The sequence below is a fragment of the Oncorhynchus tshawytscha genome, linkage group LG16 (assembly GCF_018296145.1).
Source record: "Oncorhynchus tshawytscha isolate Ot180627B linkage group LG16, Otsh_v2.0, whole genome shotgun sequence".
Lineage (NCBI taxonomy): Eukaryota > Metazoa > Chordata > Actinopteri > Salmoniformes > Salmonidae > Oncorhynchus > Oncorhynchus tshawytscha.
The window spans coordinates 42,388,058-42,414,593 of record NC_056444.1 but is presented as its reverse complement, the minus strand read 5'-3'; the positions used below and the strand labels follow the sequence as shown (position 1 = coordinate 42,414,593).

At 41.1% G+C, this 26,536-nt stretch overlaps 2 protein-coding genes across 7 annotated transcripts in view; both read right to left on the bottom strand.

The window, feature by feature from the left end:
* LOC112215693 (poly(U)-binding-splicing factor PUF60) overlaps positions 1-11,265 on the bottom strand; it is a 28,084-nt gene extending 16,819 nt beyond the window's left edge. For 2 of the 5 annotated variants that reach the window (XM_024374957.2, XM_024374959.2), the window contains exons 1-4: positions 11,160-11,265; positions 5,052-5,147; positions 4,830-4,919; positions 4,190-4,240 (exon numbers count right to left, since the gene is read on the bottom strand). In XM_024374957.2, coding sequence (XP_024230725.2) covers positions 4,190-4,240; positions 4,830-4,919; positions 5,052-5,147; positions 11,160-11,180 — 258 coding nt within the window. In that variant the 5' untranslated portion in view covers positions 11,181-11,265. Of the gene's footprint in view, positions 1-4,189; positions 4,241-4,829; positions 4,920-5,051; positions 5,148-5,436; positions 5,522-11,159 lie in introns of all 5 variants that reach the window. The other 3 variants (XM_024374960.2, XM_024374962.2, XM_024374958.2) reach the window with 2 other exon arrangements.
* Positions 11,266-15,671: 4,406 nt separating this feature from the next.
* The window catches only part of LOC112215692 (nuclear receptor-binding protein 2), a 75,283-nt gene continuing 64,418 nt past the window's right edge, over positions 15,672-26,536 (bottom strand). For both annotated transcript variants that reach the window (XM_024374955.2, XM_024374956.2), the window contains exons 10-17: positions 21,862-21,957; positions 21,314-21,446; positions 17,979-18,132; positions 17,663-17,798; positions 17,484-17,537; positions 17,226-17,289; positions 16,297-16,352; positions 15,672-16,196 (exon numbers count right to left, since the gene is read on the bottom strand). In XM_024374955.2, the coding sequence (XP_024230723.1) occupies positions 16,116-16,196; positions 16,297-16,352; positions 17,226-17,289; positions 17,484-17,537; positions 17,663-17,798; positions 17,979-18,132; positions 21,314-21,446; positions 21,862-21,957 (774 nt within the window). In that variant the 3' untranslated portion in view covers positions 15,672-16,115. The remainder of the gene's footprint in view (positions 16,197-16,296; positions 16,353-17,225; positions 17,290-17,483; positions 17,538-17,662; positions 17,799-17,978; positions 18,133-21,313; positions 21,447-21,861; positions 21,958-26,536) is intronic.

Sequence of the window (26,536 nt, the reverse complement as noted above, 5' to 3'; positions counted from 1 at the left end):
AAAAGTGGTGATGGACATGCATGCCCCTCGCTAACATTTAGCCCTTGAAACTGACCTGTAGTCCAGGGGTGTATATGAGATGACATTTCAACATGGACAACAAACTAAATCAACACCTACAGTGCCATGAAAAAGTATTTGCCCCCTTTCTGATTTTCTTTCTTTTTGCATATTTTTGATACTGAACTGTTATCAGATGTTCAACCAAAACCTAATATTAGATAAAGGGAACCTGAGTCTACAAATACTTAACTTTGTTCATGAAATATGTAATTGTTGTGTTATTTGTTCACTCAGGAACCCTTTATCTAATATTAGGTTTTGGTTGAAGATCTGATGACATTCAGTATCAAAAATATGCAAAAGTAGAGAAAATTAGAAACGGGGCAAATACTTTTTCACAACACTGTATATCAGTTGAAAAGCATCCATACAAAGATAAAAAGCCTGAGGAAAGCATTTCACACTTACGTCTCTAAGGGGAGGGAGGGATGGGTAACCACTGAAAGCAGTTTACTGGTTCCTTTTACTCAAGCATAGCTGAGTTATCACCCACAGGCGAACTAGTAACAGCCTAATCTATTGCATAAGAGAAAAGTGATTTCCTATTTTACAACATAAAATTTGAGATTGCCAAAAGAGGATTCCGGTTTGAGAAGGTCTCTCATTTAAGTTATTGAAAGAGACTGCTAACCCTCTTTAGCCCCACACCAAAGCTGGCTTTCTCAGTGTCAATCAATGCAAAGTAACATCATATTTATAAAGAAGACATGAACTTCCCTGCATTGATATTCAAAACCACATTTGCATAGCGATTTCAGGCTATAGAGCAAAAAGCCATAATAAATGTTCTGCTAAAAATCCCCAAATAAAAGGTTTGTATTGTGCTCAAATACACTACATTGTCAAAAGTATGTGGACGCCTGCTTGTCAAACATCTCATTCCAAAATCATGAGCATTAATATGGAGTTGGTCCCCCCCTTTGCTGCTATAATAGCCTCCACTCTTCTGGGAAGACTTTCCACTAGACGTTAGAACATTGCTGCAGGGACTTGCATCATTCAACCACAAGAACATTGGTGAGGTCGGGCACCGATGTTGGGCGATTAGGCCAGGCTCGCGTTCCAATTCGTCCCAAAGGTGTTTGATGCGGTTGAGGTCAGGGCTCTGTGCAGGCCAGTCAAGTTCTTCCACACCGATCTCGACAAACCATTTCTGTATGGACCTCAAACTCGAAAGGGCCTTCCCCAAAATGTTGCCACAAAGTTGGAAGCACAGAATCATGTAGAATGTCAATGTACACTGTAGCGTTAATATTTCCATTCACTGGATTTAAGGGGACTAGCCCGAACCATGAGAAACAGCCCCAGAACATTATTCATCCACCAAACTTTACAGTGGGCACTATGCAGATAATGTTCCCCTGGCATCCGTCAAACCCAAATTTGTTCATAGGACTGCCAGATGGTGTAACACGAACGGCTCCAGAGTCCAATGACGGAGAGCTTTACACCACTCCAGCCGACGCTTGGAATTGCGCATGGTGATCTTAGGCTTGTGTGCGGCTGCTTGACCATGGAAACACATTTCAATGTCACTCCCGACAAACAGTTCTTGTGCGGACATTGCTTCCAGATGCAGTTTGGAACTCGGTAGTGAGTGTTGCAACTGAGGACAGACATTTTTACTCGCTTCAGCACTCAGCGGCCCCGTTTTCTGAGCTTGTGTGGCCTACCACTTCGCAGCTGAGCTGTTGTTGCTCCTAGACGTTTCCACTTCACAATAACAGCACTTACAGTTGACCGGGGGAAACTCTAGCAGGGCAGAAATTTGTCAAATTGACTTGTTGTAAAGGTGGCATCCTATGACGGTGCCACATTGAAAGTCACTGAGCTCTTCAGTATTGGCCATTCTACTGTTTGTATATGGAGATTGCATGGCTGTGAGCTCGGTTTTATACACCTGTCAGCAACGGGTGTGGCTGAAATAGCCAAACCCACTCATTTGAAGGGGTCCCCTCATACTTTTCACCATGCAGTGTGTATGAATTCAAAACAAATCCCAAATTTCCATTATGAATCTCTTTCAGTTTAAAAAACATTGACTAACAGCTGTTGCCACTAGTGGAAGTACTTCAGGGCATTTCTTCTGAAATGGTGCAGTGGGCAGGGCATTAAAGGTGTAATATGCAGAACTCTATCTGCCATTTCCTGGTTGCAAAAATTCAAAAAGTTTGCCTAAATTTCAGTTTGTGAGACAAAACAAGCAATGTAAAGAGTAGAGAATCGTTGTACCATTAAACCGCTATGAAATATACACTGCTCAAAAAAATAAAGGGAACACTTAAACAACACAATGTAACTCCAAGTCAATCACACTTCTGTGAAATCAAACTGTCCACTTAGGAAGCAACACTGATTGACAATACATTTCACATGCTGTTGTGCAAATGGAATAGACAACCGGTGGAAATTATAGGCAATTAGCAAGACACCCCCAATAATGGAGTGGTTCTGCAGGTGGTGACCACAGACCTCTTCTCAGTTCCTATGCTTCCGGAGTCTACAACCCACACAAGTGGCTCAGGTAGTGCAGCTCATCCAGGATGGAACATCAATGCGAGCTGTGGCAAGAAGGTTTGCTGTGTCTGTCAGCGTAGTGTCCAGAGCATGGAGGCGCTACCAGGAGACAGGCCAGTACATCAGGAGACGTGGAGGAGTCCGTAGGAGGGCAACAACCCAGCAGCAGGACCACTACCTCCGCCTTTGTGCAAGGAGGAGCAGGAGGAGCACTGCCAGAGCCCTGCAAAATGACCTCCAGCAGGCCACAAATGTGCATGTGTCTGCTCAAACGGTCAGAAACAGACCGACGCCCAACGTCCACAGGTGGGGGTTGTGCTTACAGCCCAACACCGTGCAGGACGTTTGGCATCTGCTAGAAAACACCAAGATTGGCAAATTCGCCACTGGCGCCCTGTGCTCTTCACAGATGAAAGCAGGTTCACACTGAGCACATGTGACAGACGTGAGAGTCTGGAGACGCTGAGGAGAACGTTCAGCTGCCTGCAACATCCTCCAGCATGACCGGTTTGGCAGTGGGTCAGTCATGGTGTGGGGTGGCATTTCTTTTGGGGGCCGCACAGCCCTCCATGTGCTCGCCAGAGGTAGCCTGACTGCCATTAGGTACCGAGATGAGATCCTCAGACCCCTTGTGAGACCATATGCTGGTGCGGTTGGCCCTGGGTTTCTCCTAATGCAAGACAATGCTAGACCTCATGTGGCTGGAGTGTGTCAGCAATTCCTGCAAGAGGAAGGCATTGATGCTATGGACTGGCCCGCCCGTTCCACAGACCTGAATCCAATTGAGCACATCTGGGACATCATGTCTCGCTCCATTCACCAACGCCACGTTGCACCACAGACTGTCCAGGAGTTGGCGGATGCTTTAGTCCAGGTCTGGGAGGAGATCCCTCAGGAGACCATCCGCCACCTCATCAGGAGCATGCCCAGGCGTTGTAGGGAGGTCATACAGGCACGTGAAGGCCACACACACTACTGAGCCTCATTTTGACTTGTTTTAAGGACAGTACATCAAAGTTGGATCAGCCTGTAGTGTGGTTTTCCACTTTAATTTTGAGGGTGACTCCAAATCCAGACTTCCATGGGTTGATACATTTGATTTCCATTGATAATTTTGTGTGATTTTGTTGTCAGCACATTCAACTATGTAAAGTAAAAAGGATTTAATAAGAATATTTCATTCATTCAGATCTTGGATGTGTTATTTTAGTGTTCCCTTTATTTTTTTGAGCAGTGTATTTTCAATAACCAAAAATATTATATTTTCAGTTGTTTGAAGGTGGTGTACAAAACCGAAAGTAAAAGATGCTAAAACTAAACTTAAGAATGGGAAGCATAGAAATAGTGCACATAGAACAGATCTACCGCTTCTTAGACTTGCAAGTTACATTTTGCAGCTTTAACCAGACTGAATTAAGCAGACTCAGCACATCGTATAAGAACTTGCCCCTCATAATTATAATATTTATAAACATGTCTTCTTTTGAAATATTAGTTATTTGGTCAGCAGCAATGGCTAGGATGGAGCCCAGAGTGGCCGATCAAAAAAGGGTAACAGTCCTTTGTATCATGAAAGCGCACAGAGAAAAAAGTGTAATAATCTATTGACCGATTGTAAAGGTGAGAGAGGATCTCCAAAGCCCATTGTCACTGCTGCCATCTGAAAGACAGTAAAGATGAAAAGGGTACTGAAAAGTAGGTTAGATATATATTTAAGCTTTGCTTTTTCAAATGTTGTTCCTTTGCTATACATCAGCTTTTAGTGACATTACACACTCCCCATAAAAAGCTTTCAGGACTGATTTGACTTTCCCTCTGCCACCCACTTCAAATCTTCCCCAAAACCATTTCACAACATCACCCCACAATCAAAACCCCTATGTGAAAACAAGTGCAAAGCATTCAACATGTTTAACAAGTCTTCATGCTGATCTTCTCTAGCTGAAAAAAAGAGACAGAAACAAGAGGACAAATATACCCACCCTATCATCGTAAGGAGACAAACATACTTTATAAGCTGTGCTGCTATGTTTTGTGCTACTAAACAATAAAGTAATGTTTCATACCTACAAAGCTCCCAGGGCAGATAGTCATATCGAATTACTATGTAACAATCTTGCTAATGGTCCAAGTTACTCTTAGATATGAGCATTTCATTGAGTGGTTGGCGTTAAGAGATAAGAACATATGGTCAACGACACGTAGAGTTAAGTTGCAGTTGTAAGAGTATAGAATTCTGCACGTCTCACCTGTAAGTTGGTAAGCTGTTGTTGCTGATGAGCAATGGTCTGCTTCACTAAGGCACTCTTAATGCTCTGCTCCATCGCATACTTCTTTGCCTGAAGAAAAGTCATTCAGCATGAAAGAAAAGGAAACGCGAGAGAATAATGCAAGCGCAGGCAAACTGACTAATGGAAAGACATTACGTATACACCTGTATTTAGTCATGTACATGTAATAAGTAGGCTCACCCTTTGTAGTGCCTCCTGCTGCTCTGGGGTGAGAGGCGGCAGGCCAAGCTTCGCGCCTGTTCCCTGTCCATTCTCCATCATCAGAGCTGTCCCTCCCTGAAGAACCACAGCAGTGAAAAACATTAATATGCATATGAGCATCCTCAGGAGACATGAACACTTATTAATTGGAGAAATGAATGATACTTGCTGAGCACTGAAAATTTGGTAGGCTTACATCTCTCTCTTCTACTATGATCATAATAAAGATAATTTATGTACAGATTGGGAATCATCACAGTGCATATTTCGTACTGGGGGGGGGGTCAGATAATCTCAATATCAAAGACCAGTCATCAGTGATTGGGACGCTCAAGACAAGCGTGCATAGAGAAGAGCTCCTTACCTACAACCTGCTAAACGCTGGGACCTCAGAGGCAGGATAACCCAGGGGGAAGAGTGAATGGGAAGCCTTAACAATTCAAAAAAGTCTGAGAGAGAGAAAATGCCTTCAGACTAACATGATAGCAGCTGCAAGGCGGTAAGCTTGGAATCCTTTATTTGCACCAAGTATGAACTAAGCTAGCTAATTTTATACAAACTTAGCTAACTTGCAAACTAGATCGCTATGTAGCTAGTTAGTTACTAGTAGGGGTGTAACGGTACACGTATTCGTACTGAACCTTTCAGGTAACTCGGTTTGTCCCGCACTGTGAACCCAAATAAATACTTAAAAAATATGCCTTGAGTAAATCTGAGCTAAAAAACAACAACATTGCAGGCTATATAATGACAATTCAAATCTTAATTGCTGCATTTCAAACTGTCCTTTTGTGAGGCGCAGCTGGGAACTAGTTCTGTACGCTGGCGTGTGTGGGGTCGATAAACCAGAATTGGAGGATCCTCCATCATTGTTTAAATCTCAAGTTTGGTCAAATGTTGGCTTCCCAGTAGATTCCAACACCGATGGAAGGAGAGTTGGATAAAACTTTAACCGTATGTCGCCACACTCAATGAGAATAGCCTATGCAGCTGTTGACACATTTAGGCTGATATCATCCCCGTATACCGGTACAAGAAAGAAATGCAAAGAAACACCACAACATCCCCTCCCCTCTGCATCCAAGCAGACCTTCATGCAACCCAAGCACACCTCTCAAATAAATTGCACGAGCGATAAGGAAGCTATGTTTATTGTTTTTAGTTTATAGCCGCGGATATGCACCCATTCTCCATGGTTGAGAATAGGGGGTTTCAGCACCATGCTAATAAACAATGATTCGGTTCAGAAAATGTGACTTCAGAATTTATCGGACATTTGAGAAATTTACCAGAACCCATATGCATTGGGTAAGTAACCTGATTAGGGAGTCCACCCACGGTGCTTAGAATAACAGAAATCACACTTAGATTATGGTAATTCATATTAACAGAACATGCAAGTCGAAGATGCGGTCCTTCTTACCTAATTATCCGCATGTACTTTTTCTCAGCCAACAAGACAAGTAAACGAACAGCAAAATCACTAGCCTATGTCAATCTACTATCCCCCATAGTAGAGAAGTTTCCTTACTTATCTACAGCTTGTTGAGAAAGAAATAGCCTATTCCAAACCGACTGGGACAGCTGAGGGACACTAGATCCCAAACTCATACAACTAGCAGGCCTAGGCTACATAAAGCAAAACTTTAAAACGCAATGAGTCTGATGCAACAAAACCAGAATATTTAGTCTAAAATGTTGATAAACTATTATTTCTTCACATTATAAGCGCAGCAATACGCAGTAGGCTACGTGCGAATGTTTGTTCCACAATGCAATCAGCGGGAAAACACTTGTCAAAAGCGCAGCACACATGCGAGCAGTTTCATGTGACAGATGAAAATATCTGTTAGAAAGAGAGATCTAATATGCAACAACTAGCATGGGATGCTAATATGACACCTTGGACAATGACATTGAAAGAAAGTTGATATAAAACAATTGCCTCCATGGATATGGTCTGAATTTGGCTAGGCTACTTTGAAGCAAGGTAAGACATGCCTCATAATATGTTGTAAAACGCTCAGGTTTCAAACAATTAACTTTATGTTTTCAAAATGCATAATGCCTCCAGCTCATTACAAAGTGGTGTGACGAGCTGATGAAGCCTGCGTTCCGTCAACTATGAATTTGCTGTTTGAGATGCTGTAGCAGGCACGCTCACACTGTCTGACAGATTTTCCACTCAAAGGCTCTGTATGCTGTACACGAGATAAAGAAGATACATAACGAATATAGTGCACACACGCGCTAATTCAATTCCACTCAATTATGCAAATTAACTCATACACTGATAAGCATGACCAGTCAAATGTATTTCCATCAATTTAATAGGCTAAAAAGTATTTTGCAATGAGATATTATCTTCTCCCAGGCCGGTGGCAATTTTATTTTTAAGCGGCTATTATTGGCGGAAACCCTGTCGTGAAAGTGCTCCAGCCACATTGCGTACTTTCCACTTGCACCCATTTCAGTAAACAGGTAGCACCTGCCCAATATTTTTATTACCTTTATTTAACTAGGCAAGTCAGTTAAGAACAAATTCTTATTTTCAACGCTCTAACCACTAGTCCAACGCTCTAACCACTAGGCTACCCTGCCGCCCCAATATAATATAAGCAAGCTTTCAATACATTTTCCAATGCACCGTGTTGCGCTTCAGGGCTCGACATTAAGGCTTGTCCGGGGTTAAGTTTTTAAAAAGTCAGACAACCACAAAATATTTCAGTTGTCCATTCGTAAAAAGTAAAAACAATATCAAACAATTACTCCGATCACAATTGGTTCAGGCAGCACACAGCTGGGCATGGTTGCCATTCTAAATAAATCGGTCTTCTCACAAAATCGTCTGTAGTGTCCGAACGGTTTGGCCTACAAACTATTATGACTATGGAAAGATGAGACTCTCACGAACACGATGGTGCTCTCTGTTTTGCTCTACGACCCCCACAGTTAGGGCTTTGATTTTGTTAGCCGGTGATTGTCAAGCAAATAACGGTTGGTCTCACAGTAATTGACCGTTAATTAACACATGTAGTGTATCCTGGCTTCCACACCTACAAGCCACCGATGCAGACATTTGGATCATCTACATTTTAAATCCATGTAATATAGCCTACCTTCACAATAAATCCATGTATTTATTTTAGACAGTTCTAAAGAAATATATGAAGAAAATGTAGTCTTTTTCAGAAAAACAGAATAGCATACATACTGTTAGGTCTTGATCTGGTTAATGCCATATGCCTGTGGGCTACACTAATTAATTTAGCTGACAAGATTTGGTTATAATTCTGTGGCATTATTTTATAGAATAAAGAATCTAATTGAACGAAGCTGAATAAAATAGAAAGGATATTTTCTCCAAACGATTAGTTAGTGCACACATGCGGCTATTCTGTGTTGAGCGGTTAACAAAGAAATAGGTAGTCCCATATGCTTAATTTAGAGTTATTAATGTAACTTTAGTTCTACAAACGTGGGGCTATACGTTTTGATTTTTAATACATTGTAAGGCTGCGTGAGGCAAAGGTCGGGTCATGCGTCCTCCAAAACACAACCCACCAAACCATGCTTCTTAACACCTGCACACTTAACCGGGAAGCCAGCCGGCAATGTGCAGGAGGAAACACCATTCAACTGAAGATCAGAGTCGGCCTGCAGGCGTCCGGCCCGCCACAAGGAGTCACCAGAGTGCAATGAGCCCCCTCAGAGTGCAAAAAGCCCCCTCAGCCAAACCCTTCCCGAACACGGGCGACACTGGGCCAATTGTGTGCTGCCCTATGGGACTCCCGGTCACGGCTGCTTGACACAACCCGGGATCGAACCCAGGTCTCTAGTGACGTCTCAAGCACTGCAGTGCCTTAGACCGCTGCACCACTCAGGAGGCTTTCCAAATTATTCTAATAAAGTGTTGTTTCTAAAGTTGCAACTTTTAAATGGGAATAATTATAAAAGTAGGAGTCTATGCTATTCTCATGCACAGATTTATTTTGAATTACAAATATTTTAACCCTCAAGAGGTGAAATTGAGCAAAATACCAAGATTGAAAAATGTAATGAGTCAAAAGAATTTAGGCTACAGCTGAGGAAAGCTTATGAATGAACTGCGTAGTTGGCCTAGGCCTAATTCCATATTATTCTAGCAATGTGCAACCTACCTACAATGCATATAGTAGCCTAGGCAAATAATTTTTTAATTTTTACCTTTATTTAACTAGGCAAGTTAGTTAAGAACAAATTCTTATTTTCAATGACGGCCTAGGAACAGTGGGTGAACTGCCTGTTCAGGGGCAGATTTGTACCGTGTCAGCTCGGGGGTTTGAACTTGAACTTCCGGTTACTAGTCCAACGCTCTAACCACTAGGCTACACTGCCGCCGCTAAGAGAGGAGGATGATGAAAAAATGCAAATCAGTTTAGAATTATCCAGTTCTGAGGACAGCAGTCGCTCTACAGCCCATTATGATTTTCAACCCATCACAAGACGCACAGCCAAGAAGTCTTTGTGACGGTGTCACTCGCGCCATAACTCACAGAGCCAGATATGTACAGTAGCCTAGGCCTCTCTTTCGTGCCACATCTCCACCAGAGTGGAATAGGCTATTAGAAAATGTTTGGCTCCGCTAAATATATTTTGCCAATATCATAATGCCTCTCGTCCCTCGTCGTAGCACGCCAGCCAAATGCGTAGTGGGCCATTACATGGCCGCTTAGGAGCGATAACATCATCTATGTATGGAAAAAACCCGAAAATGATTTCAAGACCCCTCCTTTGCACTTCACCAATTTTCAGTCACCCTTTTGGCTGATGGTGTTATGGACCTTTTTTGTTGTTGGAACAAGTGGCTTAAGCTTTCGGGGAAGTAAAAAAATCTGTCTTGTCCCAAGAACAAATGGCTAAAAAAGTTAATATTAAGCCCTGCTGCATACTAAACATTGATAGCCCCTTTCCCATCACATCAACCCAGAGTGGTAGATGCACCTTGCTACAGACACAAGCCGTTTATGCGTCACGCATCTGCCACTGAAGGAAGCAGTCATGGTGCGTTCTCGAAGATGGAAGTGGGAATTTACCACATACAATTGGGAAAAATTCACTTGGATGGACCTCCAACTAATTCCTATGGGGAACGTGTCTATCATCCTGAGCACCCACCTCCCACATGGTGACCTCTGTCACCTACTAACGAAATGGCCTCTAACAGCATTTTCTGTAATTAAATGCAACGCAACATTATTTATAAAAAACAATTTATTAATGTGGTTTTTGAACTCTATAAATTGGTTACAATCATGAAAGTTGTACTTTTAGTTTATGGTGGCAAATTGACCATTTGCCAATGGACAATTCTCGATTTCAAATCACATGAATGAATCCAACTGGTAACGTTAAATTCCCACCTCCCACAGCTACAAACGCAGCATCAGAGTGGAAACCTGAGGCCCACATAACAACCCTGTCACAACAGACAATGGCAGGAACATTGTGGATGGCATTTAATTTTCCCGCTGTACCGAAACGTGATAACAAAAACGCAATAGTACGTACCCAACCGTGGGTTTGGTGAATCGTTACACCCCTAGTTACTAGAAAATGCGAAGCGTAAGCAAGTGATACGCTTGCTTGTTAGCTAAATGACTAGCTAAGTTGCTACACTTGAGTGGGTGGAGCTCAATCGTAAGTAACGTTAGGATAGTTGAGGCGAGCTAACGTAACTACCTAACTTGGTCGTTGCATCTTCTTTAACATAGCTACCTAGCATATCACTATTTTCAATCATGCATTGTAATTCCAACAAGGCAGTCTAACATACTAACATCTTTACCAGTGAGCTAGCAATTGCTTTATTATTTTTTTTAGCTAGAAAGCATTAGTCTAGAGCCAATTGTCGCAGTAGTTAGCTAACTTAGCTTGCTAGTAGTTGATAAAGGCCGCATGCCTAAATTCAGGTTTTGTGAATTAAACGTGGTTCACGGGAATAAACCAATAATTCCTACAAGATATGTAGGTTCACAACTATTTGAGAAACAGGACGGGGACAACAATAACTGAGTTCATATTTAACTTATTTAGCAAGTTATTTACCGCAATCTCCGTCACCGCCATGAAGCACACCTACTTGAATAGGCCCTCCACCAGTTTGCGAGTACCGCGAGACTTGCAGGACAAACACTAAACCCGAGACCGGCGAAAGAACGTCGCGAGAGCTTGATTTCAGGTCAGTTCAGGCACAGTTCAGGGTTGCTAGGTTTGATTTGGCCGTTATTTTGCCCATTTGACTAAAGTAGACATGTGCTTGAAAGTACACTGTAGTGCTGATGTAGCCATACAATTGGTTTAGATTATTTGATGTGTTTGTCATAGTCAGGAAAGGTTAAAGGGGCAATCTGCATATTCAAACAATAAGTCGCTACACCGCCCGTTTTGGTAAATGTGGGCCAAGCTGGGGCCAGTTACATTAGATGTTATTGTTTGTCATCGTTTTCTTCACTGCATTGCAGACAATAGCAGGCAAAATACCATGTTCATAATAATCATCGTTGCCACTGTCTAATAACGGATGTAAAAAAAATAAAAAATCGATAGTAAAAATTAGTTATGTAAAAATGATTTCATACTCCACATTTAGGGGGGCCACAAGGGGGTCCAAAATTGTTGACACTGCCCCCCCCCCCTTCCCCCAGAACCGCCACTGCGCACATTGGCTAACCTGGCCATCTGCATTGTGTCTACGCTACTGCTATTCTCTCTTCATCAAATATGCATAGTCACTTAACCATATGTACATACTACCTCAATCAGCCTGACTAACCGGTGTCTGTATATAGCCTAGCTACTGTATATAGCCTCGCTACTGTTTTTCACTGTCTTTTTACTGTTGTTTTTATATCTTTACTCACCTATTGTTCACCTAATACCTTTTTTGCACTGTTGGTTAGAGCCTGTAAATAAGCATTTCTACACCTGTTGTATTCGGTGCACGTGACAAATAAACTTTGATTTGATGAGGCAAGTTATATTCTCAAAGAAAAAATGGACGTAGCAATCACAGATGGACCCTTTCAATAAAACTTCTTTCACTTACTTGTGTGACCTCCCCCTGGTCACTGTCTGTCTGCTGTCAGGCCCCTCGAACTGAAATTAACAGCTTGACTTTGGGGGGGGTTACTTATCTGTGTCTTAAAGTTGAAATGTTTGTCAGGACCCCAAGACCAATAATATATTGAAAAGAATAATAATAATCTTCAAACAGTCTCACCATGGTGTGACAAAACATTTTTTTATCGTCATTCATTGCAGTACAATAATTTACAGAAGGATAAGTAGAACACGTCCAGTACTATACAGAGCCTACATAAATTCAACAGAATCCAGACTGAGGAGAAAGTGATCACTACAGAAAAAGACTGATGGATGGATGAATGGGCATACATTTGTCTCGAGCAGGTCCCCCCCTGGAGTCAGTCAATGACTAAGGCAATCTTGGAAAAGCAAAGCCTGAACAGTTTCAGCTATTATTAATACATGCATTGCAGATTATGAGACCAGATAAGAGCAACAGTAGCACCACTCTAAGCATTCACACTTCTGTTCAAGGTAAACACATTTATCTACACAATATTCTACCGATAACTCTTCCCCAAAAATGTTTCCCTCGAGACTAGCTGATAAAAGGCTGGACATTTTAAGAGAAATGAGCAGATTATACAGGACTGCAATTGTAATGGGGCCACAGCTTTACAGATAGCATAAGAAACAAATGTAATATTGTTAAGATGCAGACACTGAAGAACATACATTGTTCAAGATTGATTAAGAAAAGTTATTTTTTTCTCCTCCCTAAAAACACGGGCAACTTCTTAAAGCCATCCATAATTTACTAAATCCACCTTATTCTCTTGCTTTCTTTAAAAGACATTGGGGATCTGTTAATCTCTTGTGGACAGTCTACTGGGTTAACCGAGATTAGGGATCAGTGGACATAAAGGCTAAATAGCACATTTATTAACGCAGAATTCAGCTTCAACCTACTGTACATAAGTATATAACGCTTTCTTGTGTTGTGTACTGTAGTTGTTATCTTAATTTGACCAGTTTTGTCACAGGAGTAAAATAATCCTGCAGCAGGATTTCATTAAACAAATTTATTTATTTTTTCAAATGGGAAATTAGTTTTGATAGGTTATAGTTTAGATGTAGCCTATGGCTACATTTCGAATACACTTGTATGTCGTAGTGGAGACCAATATCCATCTTGTGTTATTAAGCTATTGAAAATTACGGTTGTTGACGTACATTAGAATACATGTACTACTGCGACATTCAATCTGGTGCTTTGGCATTTGAGCGAACGAGAGAAAAAGATAACTGCGGGTTTTCAGTGAATTTTTGTAAATCACAAGTCTCATTTGAATTTCCTGCGGTGCAGGAAGATTCTCAGCGACAACAGAATGATCAAATTAAGATACAATATCTGTATCGTTCAATAAAACAGCAACTGATTGCTCCCAAATAATTGTATTATGTGCTTTATTTCTTCTGAACTATTTATGAAAACCCTCCATTTATATTCTTGTTCTAAAATGTCTCAATTGGAGTGGAGTATATTCACTATATTAAGTACACATTCTATGTGTTTAGCTGCAATTCCTTTTCTAGAATGTATTTAAAAATTTCTGCTGTGGCCCCTCTTCACATTCACAATCTGCTTTTCAGAATAAAGGAAAATAAAAGTATATCATTCTGTTGACATCAACACAATAGCCTGAATTGTTGACTGTCTGGAGGAGTTTTTCATCTTATTCTGAAGTCGCTTTATGTTGCTGTGTAATGTGTTATGGGTTTTGTACATGGTAGGTTGCCATCACAGGCACTTTGCAAGTCTTTGGCTTACAGAACACTTTCACAGGGAAAACCCTTAAGAGCACTACAGACTAAAAGAGAGGCATCATCTCATTGCTCATTACTACTAATGCATGGAGAGTCATTCAGGCTAGTAAACGATTGGTAGAATGCACTGCGAGGTTGTTTGAAGACCATTATACACCATTAAAACTTAAACAGAAAAAGAGGTCTGTGCAACGCCAATGCTGTTCATAGAACTAAGCAAACATAAATAAGTGTTAGCATGTTTAGCATTACCAGTGCATGTTGGACGGTTCTCATCTTTGTCTTCAAAGTTACTCTCACTAGACATTTCTACAGTAGGTATTTCTGGGGCTTATAAAACTAGGGAGTCATTTTATAAAAAAATCTTATTTTTTAAGATTATTTTCTAAAAACAATTAACATTTCTGGAGTTATAAACTATTAATTAAAGTATTGTAAATTAACATGAAAACATAGCTGTTTTATTTGTTTGTATCGAATTAACTATGTCCATCCATCATTGGAAATATCTCTACTGGCAGTACAGTAACAGTAGTGACATTATGGAGGAACAAAGTCATGAAGACATTTTAAGGCATTACATCCCTTTTAGGCAGGGGTAATTATCAATCTTCCACCGCATTGTGGGATAGCTGAACATACAGTGCATTTGGGGAGTATTCAGACCCCTTGATTTTCCCCCACATTTTTAAAAAGTTACAGCCTTATTAAAAAATGTATTATAGTTTTTCCCCCTCAACCTACACACACCATAATGACAAAGTAAACATAGGTTTTTAGTATCTTTTGCAAATGTATTAAGAAAAAAAACTGAAATGTAACATTTACATAAGTATTCAGACCCTTTACTAAGTACTTTGCTGAAGCACCTTTGGCAGCGATTATAGCCTCGAGTATTTTGGGTATGACGCTACAAGCTTGGCACACCTGTATTTGGGGAGTTTCTCCCATTCTTCCCTGCAAAATCTCTCAAGCTCTGTCAGATTGGGTGGGGAGCGTCGCTGCACAGCTACTTTCAGGTCTCTCCAGAGATGTTCGATTGGGTTCAAGTCCGGGCTATGGCTGGGCCACTCAAGGACATTCAGAGACTTGACCGAAGCCACTCCTGCGTTGTCTTGGCTATGTGCTTAGGGTTGTTGTCCTGTTAGAAGGTGAACCTTCACCCCAGTCTGAGGTCCTGAGCGCTCTGGAGCAGGTTTTCATCAAGGATCTCTCTGTACTTTGCTCCGTTCATCTTTACCTCGATCCTGAAGGTTCTCCAGAGGAACTCTGGAGCTCTGTCAAAGTGACCATCGGGTTCTTGGTCACTTCCCTGACCAAGGCCCTTCTCCCCCGATTGAACAGTTTGGCCGGGTAGCCAGTTTTAGGAAGAGTCTTGGTGGTACCAAACTTCTTCCATTTAAGAATGATGGAGGCCACTGTGTTCTTGGGGACCTTCACAATGCTGCAGAATTTATTTTGGTATCCTTCCCCAGATCTGACACAATCCTGTCTCGAAGCTCTACAGACAATTCCTTCGACCTCATGGTTTGGCTTTTGCTCTGACATGCACTGTCAACTGTGGGATCTTATATAAACAGGTATGTGCCTTTACAAATCATGTCCAAACAATTGAATTTACCACAGGTGGACTCTAACCAAGTTGTAGAAAAATCTCAAGGATAATCAATGGAAACAGGATGCACCTGAGCTCCATTTCGAGTCTCATCTCTAAGGGTCTGAATACTTATGTAAATAAGGTATCTGTTTTTTATTTTTAATACAAATAAATATTTTTAATGCTAATATTTCTTTAAACCTGTTTCACTTTGTCATTATGGGGTATTGTGTGTAGGTTGTAGTTTAAAAAAAAAATCAATTTTAGAATAAGGCTGTAACGTTAAAAAAAACTTTCCGAATGCTCTGTAGCCATGATGTCTATGGGTCTTCCAACCAGAGATGCTTCCTGTCCCTCTCAATCCTGGCCTATCCTAACCCTCTATGGGATGATCCCACCAATCATCAGCCTCAGTCCCAATCCCTCAAACCATCACTGGACCTGACCCCTCTGATCCTGGCTGAGGGATCCTGCCTTCTGGCCCCTTTCTCTCTCTGTTCGAGTGGTCAATGCATGAGGCCCCTCTCTGAGCCAGTTTTCATAACGGACCCTTCTCACTGTGTGGTTCCAGAGGCTTTGCCCTTGTGTCTGGTGAGCGCATCCTCAAGGAACCCTGCCAGCTTCTCACAGTCCTCCTGCATGGGGTTACACAGGGTTAGCGGTCAGATCATTACAGGATATCGATTATAATGATTAAGGCCATTTGCAATAACATTACGCAAAAATAATACCTACCTCACTTATGAAAGCGTAGTGAACAAGTTCATTGGCAAGGTCTTTGGAGCTGTCATCTGAAAGATTAATTCAAAATGGTTGAGCCTCATACAACAGTATGCAATAAACACTATTGGTGTGCATGGCCAAAGAGCTCTATTTTCATGTCATCCAACAAATGTAAACGCTTGGAGTTTACTAAATGGTATTGGCAACGTTGCTCTGGTCAGATGACATGAAAATTTAGCTATTTGTTCAAGCACACCAGTGGTGTGTTTGGTGTCCAAAATAAGGATGCCTATGCAGAAAATAACCCCATACCTACTGTTAAAATATGGTGGTGGATATTTGATTTTATGGGGCTATTTTGCTTCCACTGGTCCTGGGGCCCTGTGGTCAATGGCATAATGCCGTTAAGGTCAACGGCATTATGAAGTTTACCCATTACCAGGACAATTTAGCCCAAAACCTGATTGCCTCAAAAGGATCTTCCAGCAAGACAATAACCCCAAGCACACATCAAAATCCACAAAGAAGTGGTTCATTGACCACAAAATCCACATTTTGCAATGGCCATCTCAGTCTCCAGACTGGAACCCCATTGAAAATCTGTGGTTTGAATTGAAGAGGGCAGTCCATAAGCACAGATTAATTATATCAAGGGTCTGCAAAGATTCTGTATGGAGGATTGGTTTAAGTTCCCACCCAATGTGTTCTCCAATCTCATAAAACATTTGAGGAAAAGGCTCAGTGCCGTTATCCTCGCAAGGTGAGGTATTGAAAAAAGGGGTGTAAACAAAATCTCGTTCTCTGAGCAATTGTGTATTATAATTGTCACATTTTTTTGAGCGTACAATAGAGCTCAGTATTTGTATTTACTTTTTGCTCATCTTTATCAAGAGTGGCAATAAATTAACTGTATTACAGATAAAGTGTCCATTAGAACTCACTTGGAAGGATGTCACAGCTGAGTTGTCGATGGAGCTTGTCATCCATCTTAAGAAACAGAGAGAGCTAAGGAGAGGAGAGAGGAATATATTTCATTAACCCAGAATATGCTTATCCCCCAAATGCAAATAGTTGTGGGGATCCAACGACAAAAAAAATAAGTAGGGGGGGGGGTGTTTTGTCATGTCAGTTATGGTAACTGCAAAAGACTGCCGTGAGATGGACGCCATTACTTAAAAGAAGATTATAATCAAACTCACATGAGTTTTGGTCCCTTCTTCATTTGACTCCAAGTTACAGTGCATCTGAATCACCTGCAACACACCATCAGACCGACATTGCATTAGAATGATAAGCGTACTTTAACTTGCAACACTGTCTCTCTCACACAGACATAAACAAATAGAATGAGATACAGACATACACACACAGACCTCACCTTTCTGCTCTCTGTCTCTTGGGGCTCAGGGGTGGGGGTCTTTACCGACTCCACCTGTTCATGGGACAGGGAGAGGGCACGGGGGACGGGGTGGGGCCGCGATAACGCAAAGTTCATGAGGGGGTATATCCCATTCCTGAGGAGGGGGATTCAGAATGAAGTCAGGAGCCACAGGTGTGTATATAATACCCTTTACAATGAACCTTCACAATGAACAAGGCAGTCCTCTCAGGTTTTGTCCTAAATTGCACCTTATTCTCTATATAGTGTTCTACTTTTGACCTGAGCCCAATGGGTGAGTGGAATTAGCCCTTACTTGACGTCCTCCAGGAACTTGTCCAGCTCCAAAGGGGACACATGGGAGTACTTGAGCTGCACACCAGGCCGGTCGCCATGTTTGATCTCCGCCATGAGACCGTTGGGATCAAAGGACTTGGTCTTCTCCTCCACACAGTTCTCTGGGAGCAGGTCTGGGTAGAGAAGGGAAAGGGAGCTTTACATGGATTCCACACCAGGGTGTCTATTAGCAAATGAAATAGAAAAATGTTTCCACTTCCATTGTAACAAAAGATACATCCCACAAAATCTACATAATTTTTCAGCTGTCACGTGACAAACATGGAAACATTTTCTCTCTTCCACAGAAATGGCTAGCCTGGATACCACTCTGTTTGTGTCATCATGCCACTCCTTGTCATACCAACAGACTGGTTCCCCCGGCCAAAAAAAAGTGATTCCTCATGAAACCCAGACCAAAAAAAGACCATGATTTGATGGATTTTCACAACATTTAATCCAAAGAACGGTCCTGTGGAGGAAGGAAGGAATGTTGACATATATTTGACAATTGTATCTAAAACCATAATTGAGAAATAATTCATCAGAATTGGCATATTTCTGACATTTTGGCCTTACCCAGGCCTTCTTTAAGACTCCATAATGTTTAATTTGTAAGTGCTACATAGCAGAATTTGGTGTCATATGAAGCTTTACCACTTTCGCTGTAATGTGAGTAGTATTTTGATTACGATAATTGTTTTCTTTCATTAATTTATGAATATTGAAAAAAAAAACATTTTTTGATCATCATTTTTCACTATATTGTTGAATATAATATACTCTACAGGCATATCAAATCAAATTTTATTTGTCACATGTGCCGAATACAACAGGTGTAAACCGTGAAATGCTTGCTTAAAGACCTTAACCAACAATGTAGTTAAGAAAAAAGTGTTAGAGTATTTACTAAAATAAACTTAAGTAAAACATTTATAAAACATTTATAAAGTAAAAAATATACAAATAATTAAGGAGCAACAATAAAATAACAGTAGCGAGGCTATATACAGGGGGTACCGGTACAGAGTCAATGTGCGGGGGCACAGGTTAGTCGAGGTAATTGAGGTAATGTGTACATGTAGGTAGAGGTAAAGTGATTATGCATGGATAATAAAGTTTTAGAGTGGGATCTCTGCTACTTTTACAGTTATGATCCAACTTGTAAGCATTACCAACAGAGTGAATATGAAAATGGATTCAAAATGGTCGCCACCTACTGGCGATTTGCAGGATGTGCAATGATACAAGTCAAAATCAAATCAAATTTTATTTGTCACATACACATGGTTAGCAGATGTTAATGCGAGTGTAGCGAAATGCTTGTGCTTCTAGTTCCGACAATGCAGTAATAACCAACAAGTAATCTAACTAACAATTCCAAAACTACTGTCTTATACACACAAGTGTAAGGGGATAAAGAATATGTACATACAGATATATGAATGAGTGATGGTACAGAGCGGCATAGGCAAGATACAGTAGATGGTATCGAGTACAGTATATACATATGAGATGAGTATGTAAACAAAGTGGCATAGTTAAGAGTGGCTAGTGATACATGTATTACATAAAGATGCAGTAGATGATATAGAGTACAGTATATACGTATACATATGAGATGAATAATGTAGGGTATGTAAACATTATATTAGGTAGCATTGTTTAAAGTGGCTAGTGATATATTTTACATAATTTCCCATCAATTCCCATTATTAAAGTGGCTGGAGTTGAGTCAGTGTGTTGGCAGCAGCCACTCAATGTTAGTGGTGGCTGTTTAACAGTCTGATGGCCTTGAGATAGAAGCTGTTTTTCAGTCTCTCGGTCCCAGCTTTGATGCACCTGTACTGACCTCGCCTTCTGGATGATAGCGGGGTGAACAGGCAGTGGCTCGGGTGGTTGTTGTCCTTGATGATCTTTATGGCCTTCCTGTAACATCGGGTGGTGTAGGTGTCCTGGAGGGCAGATAGTTTGCCCCCGGTGATGCGTTGTGCAGACCTCACTACCCTCTGGAGAGCCTTACGGTTGTGGGCGGAGCAGTTGCCGTACCAGGCGGTGATACAGCCCGCCAGGATGCTCTCGATTGTGCATCTGTAGAAGTTTGTGAGTGCTTTTGGTGACAAGCCAAATTTCTTCAGCCTCCTGAGGTTGAAGAGGCGCTGCTGCGCCTTCTTCACGATGCTGCCTGTGTGAGTGGACCAATTCAGTTTGTCTGATGTGTATGCCGAGGAACTTAAAACTTGCTACCCTCTCCACTACTGTTCCATCGATGTGGATAGGGGGGTGTTCCCTCTGCTGTTTCCTGAAGTCCACAATCATCTCCTTAGTTTTGTTGACGTTGAGTGTGAGGTTATTTTCCTGACACCACACTCCGAGGGCCCTCACCTCCTTCCTGTAGGCCGTCTCGTCGTTGTTGGTAATCAAGCCTACCACTGTTGTGTCGTCCGCAAACTTGATGATTGAGTTGGAGGTGTGCGTGGCCACGCAGTCGTGGGTGAACAGGGAGTACAGGAGAGGGCTCAGAATGCACCCTTGTGGGGCCCCAGTGTTGAGGATCAGCGGGGTGGAGATGTTGTTGCCTACCCTCAGTAAAAGGAGGGTTGTGATTGGTTACATTACCTATGCCAATTTCATGTATAAAATGGGTCATAACTTTAAAACTAGCAGAGGTCCCACCCTGGAACTTTGATATGCCCGTAGAGCATATTATATTCAACAATATAGTTAACAATTATTAAATAAAAACATTTGTTTTTTCAATATTCATATTTTTCGATATTCGTAAATTAATGTAGGATAATGATTGAAATCAAAATACTACTCATATTATCGAACAAGCAGTAAAGCTTCATCTGACACCAATTTTGGTTTGTAGCACTTACAAATGAAACATTACGCCGTCTCAAAGGAGGCCGGTGTAAGGCCAAAATGTAATAAATATGCCAAATTTGACAGTCCCTGATCGAGCAGGCGGTTCTAAATATAGAACTTTCATAGCTGTGTGATATAGATTGGGACCTACACACTTCCTTAAACCTAAAAAAGAAAATAAGTAATTTTGGGTGGAAGTCAAACTTTCTTTGTCGGAGACAGACACAAAACACATGAATACAACCAAGAAAAAGCACCCAATTATGCTTTTCGATACAAATATCAAATCCTTCCTCCAATTCTATGGATGAAATGTCATGAACATCCCCAAAATCATGGTATTTCTTTGTCTGGGTTTCGTGTGGAATCACTCAAATGGCAATTCCACATATTGCATGCGGTGTGCTTTGGGGCTCCAGAGGTGAGGACTGAGGAAACACTCACACTGGTTGCTGATGAGGCAGTGGGCAGCCAGAAGCTTGAGGGAGTGGACCTCAAACAGCACACGGTGGAATAGCAGGTCATGAGCTGTGGGCCGCTGCTTGGCTTCATGACGTACACATGACTGGGTGAACTCCTATAAGAGGGAGTGGAGCCAAGTTAAAGCTATGTCGTGGTTAGGGTTTGATAAATGTAAAGTATGTCAAAACTCTGTCTGGTTTCCTGGTCAGGTCACGTAGTCAAGTAAAACTCCTGTCCCTATTGACAGTGGCAGGTAGCCTAGTGGTTAGAGAATTGGGCCAGTAACCGAAAGGTTGCTGGATCGAATCCCCGAGTTGACAAGGTAAAAATCTGCCGTTCTGCCCCTGAACAATTCAGTGTTCCCCGGTAGGCTGTCATTGTAAAATAAGAATTTGTTCTTAACTAACTTGCCTAAATAAATAAGTTTGATTTAATCAGAGAAAGATGAATGTGGTCATGTGTTTTTGTGCATTTGCCCACTGTTGCTAGGCTATATTTGGGCCATGAAAGGAAACATGAGTGAAACTCACTCTCATGAGGGGATCCTCCAAAGACTGGCCTGCGTTGGTGATGGCCTCCTTGGACACAACAGCATCCCCATTAGCCTGGATTTCCAGGACAGCCATCTATAAATAAAGGAGATTATGTTACGAATGGACATCAGAAGTGGTGCATGGGTAAAATCCCCAGGGAAGCCAAGGCAGGTTGTAATATGGCTTTTTTCCCCCTATGTGTTGTGATACAGTTGAAGTCGGAAGTTTACATACACCTTAGCCAATTACATTTAAACTCAGTTTTTCACAATTCTTGACATTTAATCATAGTAAAAATTCCCTGTTTTAGGTCAGTTAGGATTACTACTTTATTTTAAGAATGTGAAATGTCAGAATAATAGTAGAGAGAATGATTTCTTTCAGCTTTTATTTCTTTCATCATATTCCCAGTTGGTCAGAAGTTTACATACCAAATACTAATTGAGTGTAGCATTGCCTTTAAATTGTTGAACTTGGGTCAAACGGTTTGGGTAGCCGACCACAAGCTTCCCACAATAAATTAGGTGAATTTTGGCCCTTTCCTCCTGACAGAGCTGGTTTAACGGAGCCAGGTTCATAGGCCTCCTTGCTCGCACACACTTTTTCAGTTCTGCCCTAACATTTTCTATAAGATTGAGGTCAGGTCTTTGTGATGGCCAACCAATACCTTGAGTACGTTGTCCTTAAGCCATTTTGCCACAACTTTGGAAGTATGCTTGGGGTCATTGTCCACTTGGAAGACCCATTTGCGACCAAGCTTTAACTTGATCTGCTTCAATATATCCACATAATTTTACTTTCTCATGATGCCATCTATTTTGTGAAGTGCACCAGTCTCTCCTGCAGCAAAGCACCCCCACAACATGATGCTGCCACCCCTGCGCGGTTGGGATGGTGTTCTTCTGCTTTCAAGCATTTTCCCTCCAAACATAACGATGGTCATCATTGTTTGTACAGATGAATGTGGTACCTTCAGGCGTTTGGAAATTGCTCCCAAGGATGAACCCGACTTGTGGAGGTCTGCAATTATTTTTCCTGAGGTCTTGGCTGATTTCTTTTGATTTTCCCATGATGTCAAGCAAAAAGGCAATGAGTTTGAAGGTAGGCCTTGAAATACATCCACAGGTACACCTCCAATTGACTCAAATGATGTCAATTAGCCTATCAGAAGCTTCTAAAGCCATGACATCATTTTCTGGAATTTTCCAAGCTGTTCAAAGGCACAGTCAACTTAGTGTATGTATACTTCTGACCCACTGGAATTGTGGTACAACTGTAAACAATTGATGGAAAAATGAATTGTGTCATGCACAAAGTAGATGTCCTAACCGACATGCCAAAACTATAGTGTGTTAATAAGAAATTTGTGGAGTGGTTGAAAAACTAGTTTAAATGACTCCACCATAAGTGTATGTAAACTTCCAACTTCAACTGTAATTGCGTTGTTTGCTCTATAACCTGATAGTTCATATGTCTTGACACTGTGATATGTAGGTCTAAGGCCGAGACAATAAGAAGACACAATGGCAGAATAAATTCAACCACACCCTTGTTTCATTACAAAACCAAAGAGCAACATCTGTCCGGTGAATGCGTAAAAATATATTGCATGTAACAAACCGTTATATGACATACAGCATGGTCAAGCAAGTTAAATCTTCCGACATTTTCGGACTACTAAACAACCATTGCTTTATAACCAAGGCGAGTTACCAAGTTGCAAAGAAAACAGGCGCTGCTCCCACTATTCCAGCACCATTTCAACATCATCTAATCACCTATGCTTAGTCTAATACAGTGACAACTAAAAGATACCAAAAACAATTTAGTCCAATCAACATAAGCTACATGATGTGGCTATCCATGGTAATGATTTATGTGTGTGTGAGACTCTACTTGCAGAGAAATGCCAATACCATCCTCCTCTTTCATGTTGCCTCAACAGTCTATGACTCTGTGATACAAGCATTTAGTTTTAGGCCACCTGGCTAAAATGCTTGCTCGCTAGCCTAACTTCCCTTTCATGCGCAATGATGCACCAGGCCAGCTAGTTAGCATTAGCCTAACATTTCTACATCTAGCTACATGTTGAACTTACATCCTCTCAGGCCAGGGGCACAATGTATGAATTTATGGTTTGATCAGAATCACCGTTATAATCATTGGCCAGTATGGAGAACTAAGTAATACCACCAAGTCCAAATCCCTATCTCCATCCATGACTAATTTAGGAAAGGGACAATTTTAGCTAGCTAGCTACCGGAGGATAACGACAACTTCTAATGTGATGTGATTGGTCTGAAGCAAAATCCAAACTGGCTTCCCTTGGCATTCATGAATACACACCACTGAGGGACATGAGCGTATATGTATGGTCTGTGTGTTGTGTTCTGTTATACACAGTGTCTGAAATATTAGGCAGAGAGAGGACATGTGTGCACTGTGCTTATGAACACAACTTGAAGACAATGCAACACATCTATATTATAATACACTAAGCAGGGTCTACTCCTACAATTTTGCACAGATGTTCTTAAAAGAAGCGCATCATCCTGTTACATGGTACTGGCGACTTAATATTCCGCAATGTTTTGTATTATTTACCCAAAATGCTCATTGACTTGACATTCCAAATGACCATTAAATAAAGCCCCGGGTGACTATTTATATCAAGCTTTATTGGGTTTGACAAAGATTTAAAAAATAAAAATGCTCCCAAGGCCAAGACTGTAAAAGCATGGGTCCAGCCGCTCAGTGTGTATAACAATAATCATGCAACAGTAGGCTATTAAACTAACCTATTCTAAATTGATCAGAGATCATGACATTTACCCGAAAGAATTTGGCTACATTTAGCCTACATACACTACCGTTCAAAAGTTGTGTCACTTAGAAATGGCCTTGTTTTTGAAAGAAAAGCACATTTTTTGTCCATTAAAATAATATTCATATTGATCAGAAATACAGTGTAGACATTGAGTTGCAAAGAAAAAGCCATATCTCAGACTGGCCAATAAAAAGAAAAGATTAAGATGGGCAAAAGAACACAGACACTGGACAGAGGAACTTTGCCTAGAAGGCCAGCATCCCAGAGTCGCCTCTTCACTGTTGACGTTGAGACTGGTGTTTTGCGGGTACTATTTAATGAAGCTGCCAGTTGAGAACTTGTGAGGCGTCTGTTTCTCAAACTAGACACTCTAATGTACTTGTCCTCTTGCTCAGTTGAGTGGGAGGCCCCAGGTGCACCTCTTTCTATTCTAGTTAGAGTCATTTCGCGCTGTTCTGTGAAGGGAGTAGCACACAGCATTGTAAGAGATCTTCAGTTTCTTAGTAATTTCTCGCATGGAATAGCCTTCATTTCTCAGAACAAGAATAGACTGACGAGTTTCAGAAGAAAGTTCTTTGTTTCTGGCCATTTTGAGCCTGTAATCGAACCCACAAATGCTGATGCTCCAGATACTCAACTAGTCTAAAGGCCAGTTTTATTGCTTCTTTAAATCAGAACAACAGTTTTCAGCTGTGCTAACAATTACAAAAGGGTTTTCTAATGATCAATTAGCCTTTTAAAATTATAAACTTGGATTAGCTAACACAACGTGCCATTAGAACACAGGAGTGATGGTTGCTGATAATGGACCTCTGTACGCCTATGAGGATATTCCAGCCGTTTCCAGTTACCATAGTCATTTACAATATTAACAATGTCTACACTGTATTTCTGATCAATTTGATGTGATTTTAATGGACAGAATATGCTTTGAATGGCTTCTGTTAATTTTCATAACCATTGTCATTAATTACAGTGCCTTGAGAAAGTATTCGGCCCCCTTGAACTTTGCGACCTTTTGCCACATTTCAGGCTTCAAACATAAAGATATAAAACTGTATTTTTTTGTGAAGAATCAACAACAAGTGGGACACAATCATGAAGTGGAACGACATTTATTGGATATTTCAAACTTTTTTAACAAATCAAAAACTGAAAAATTGGGCGTGCAAAATTATTCAGCCGTTTAGTTTAGAGGGACGGCCAGATCTTGGTAGATTTGCAGTGGTCTGATACTCCTTCCATTTCAATATTATCGCTTGCACAGTGCTCCTTGGGATGTTTAAAGCTTGGGAAATCTTTTTGTATCCAAATCCGGCTTTAAACTTCTTCACAACAGTATCTCAGACCTGCCTGGTGTGTTCCTTGTTCTTCATGATGCTCTCTGCGCTTTTAACAGACCTCTGAGGCTATCACAGTGCAGGTGCATTTATACGGAGACTTGATTACACACAGGTGGATTGTATTTATCATCATTAGTCATTTAGGTCAACATTGGATCATTCAGAGATCCTCACTGAACTTCTGGAGAGAGTTTGCTGCACTAAAAGTAAAGGGGCTGAATAATTTTGCACGCCCAATTTTTCAGTTTTTGATTTGTTAAAAAAGTTTGAAATATCCAATAAATGTCGTTCCACTTCATGATTGTGTCCCACTTGTTGTTGATTCTTCACAAAAAATACAGTTTTTTATCTTTATGTTTGAAGCCTGAAATGTGGCAGAAGGTCGCAAAGTTCAAGGGGGCCGAATACTTTCGCAAGGCACTGTATGTAATACTAATATTTATAATATCTCTTTTTTAAAAGATTTTCCATTCACCCTTGAAAGGATTCTGTTTCCACGCGT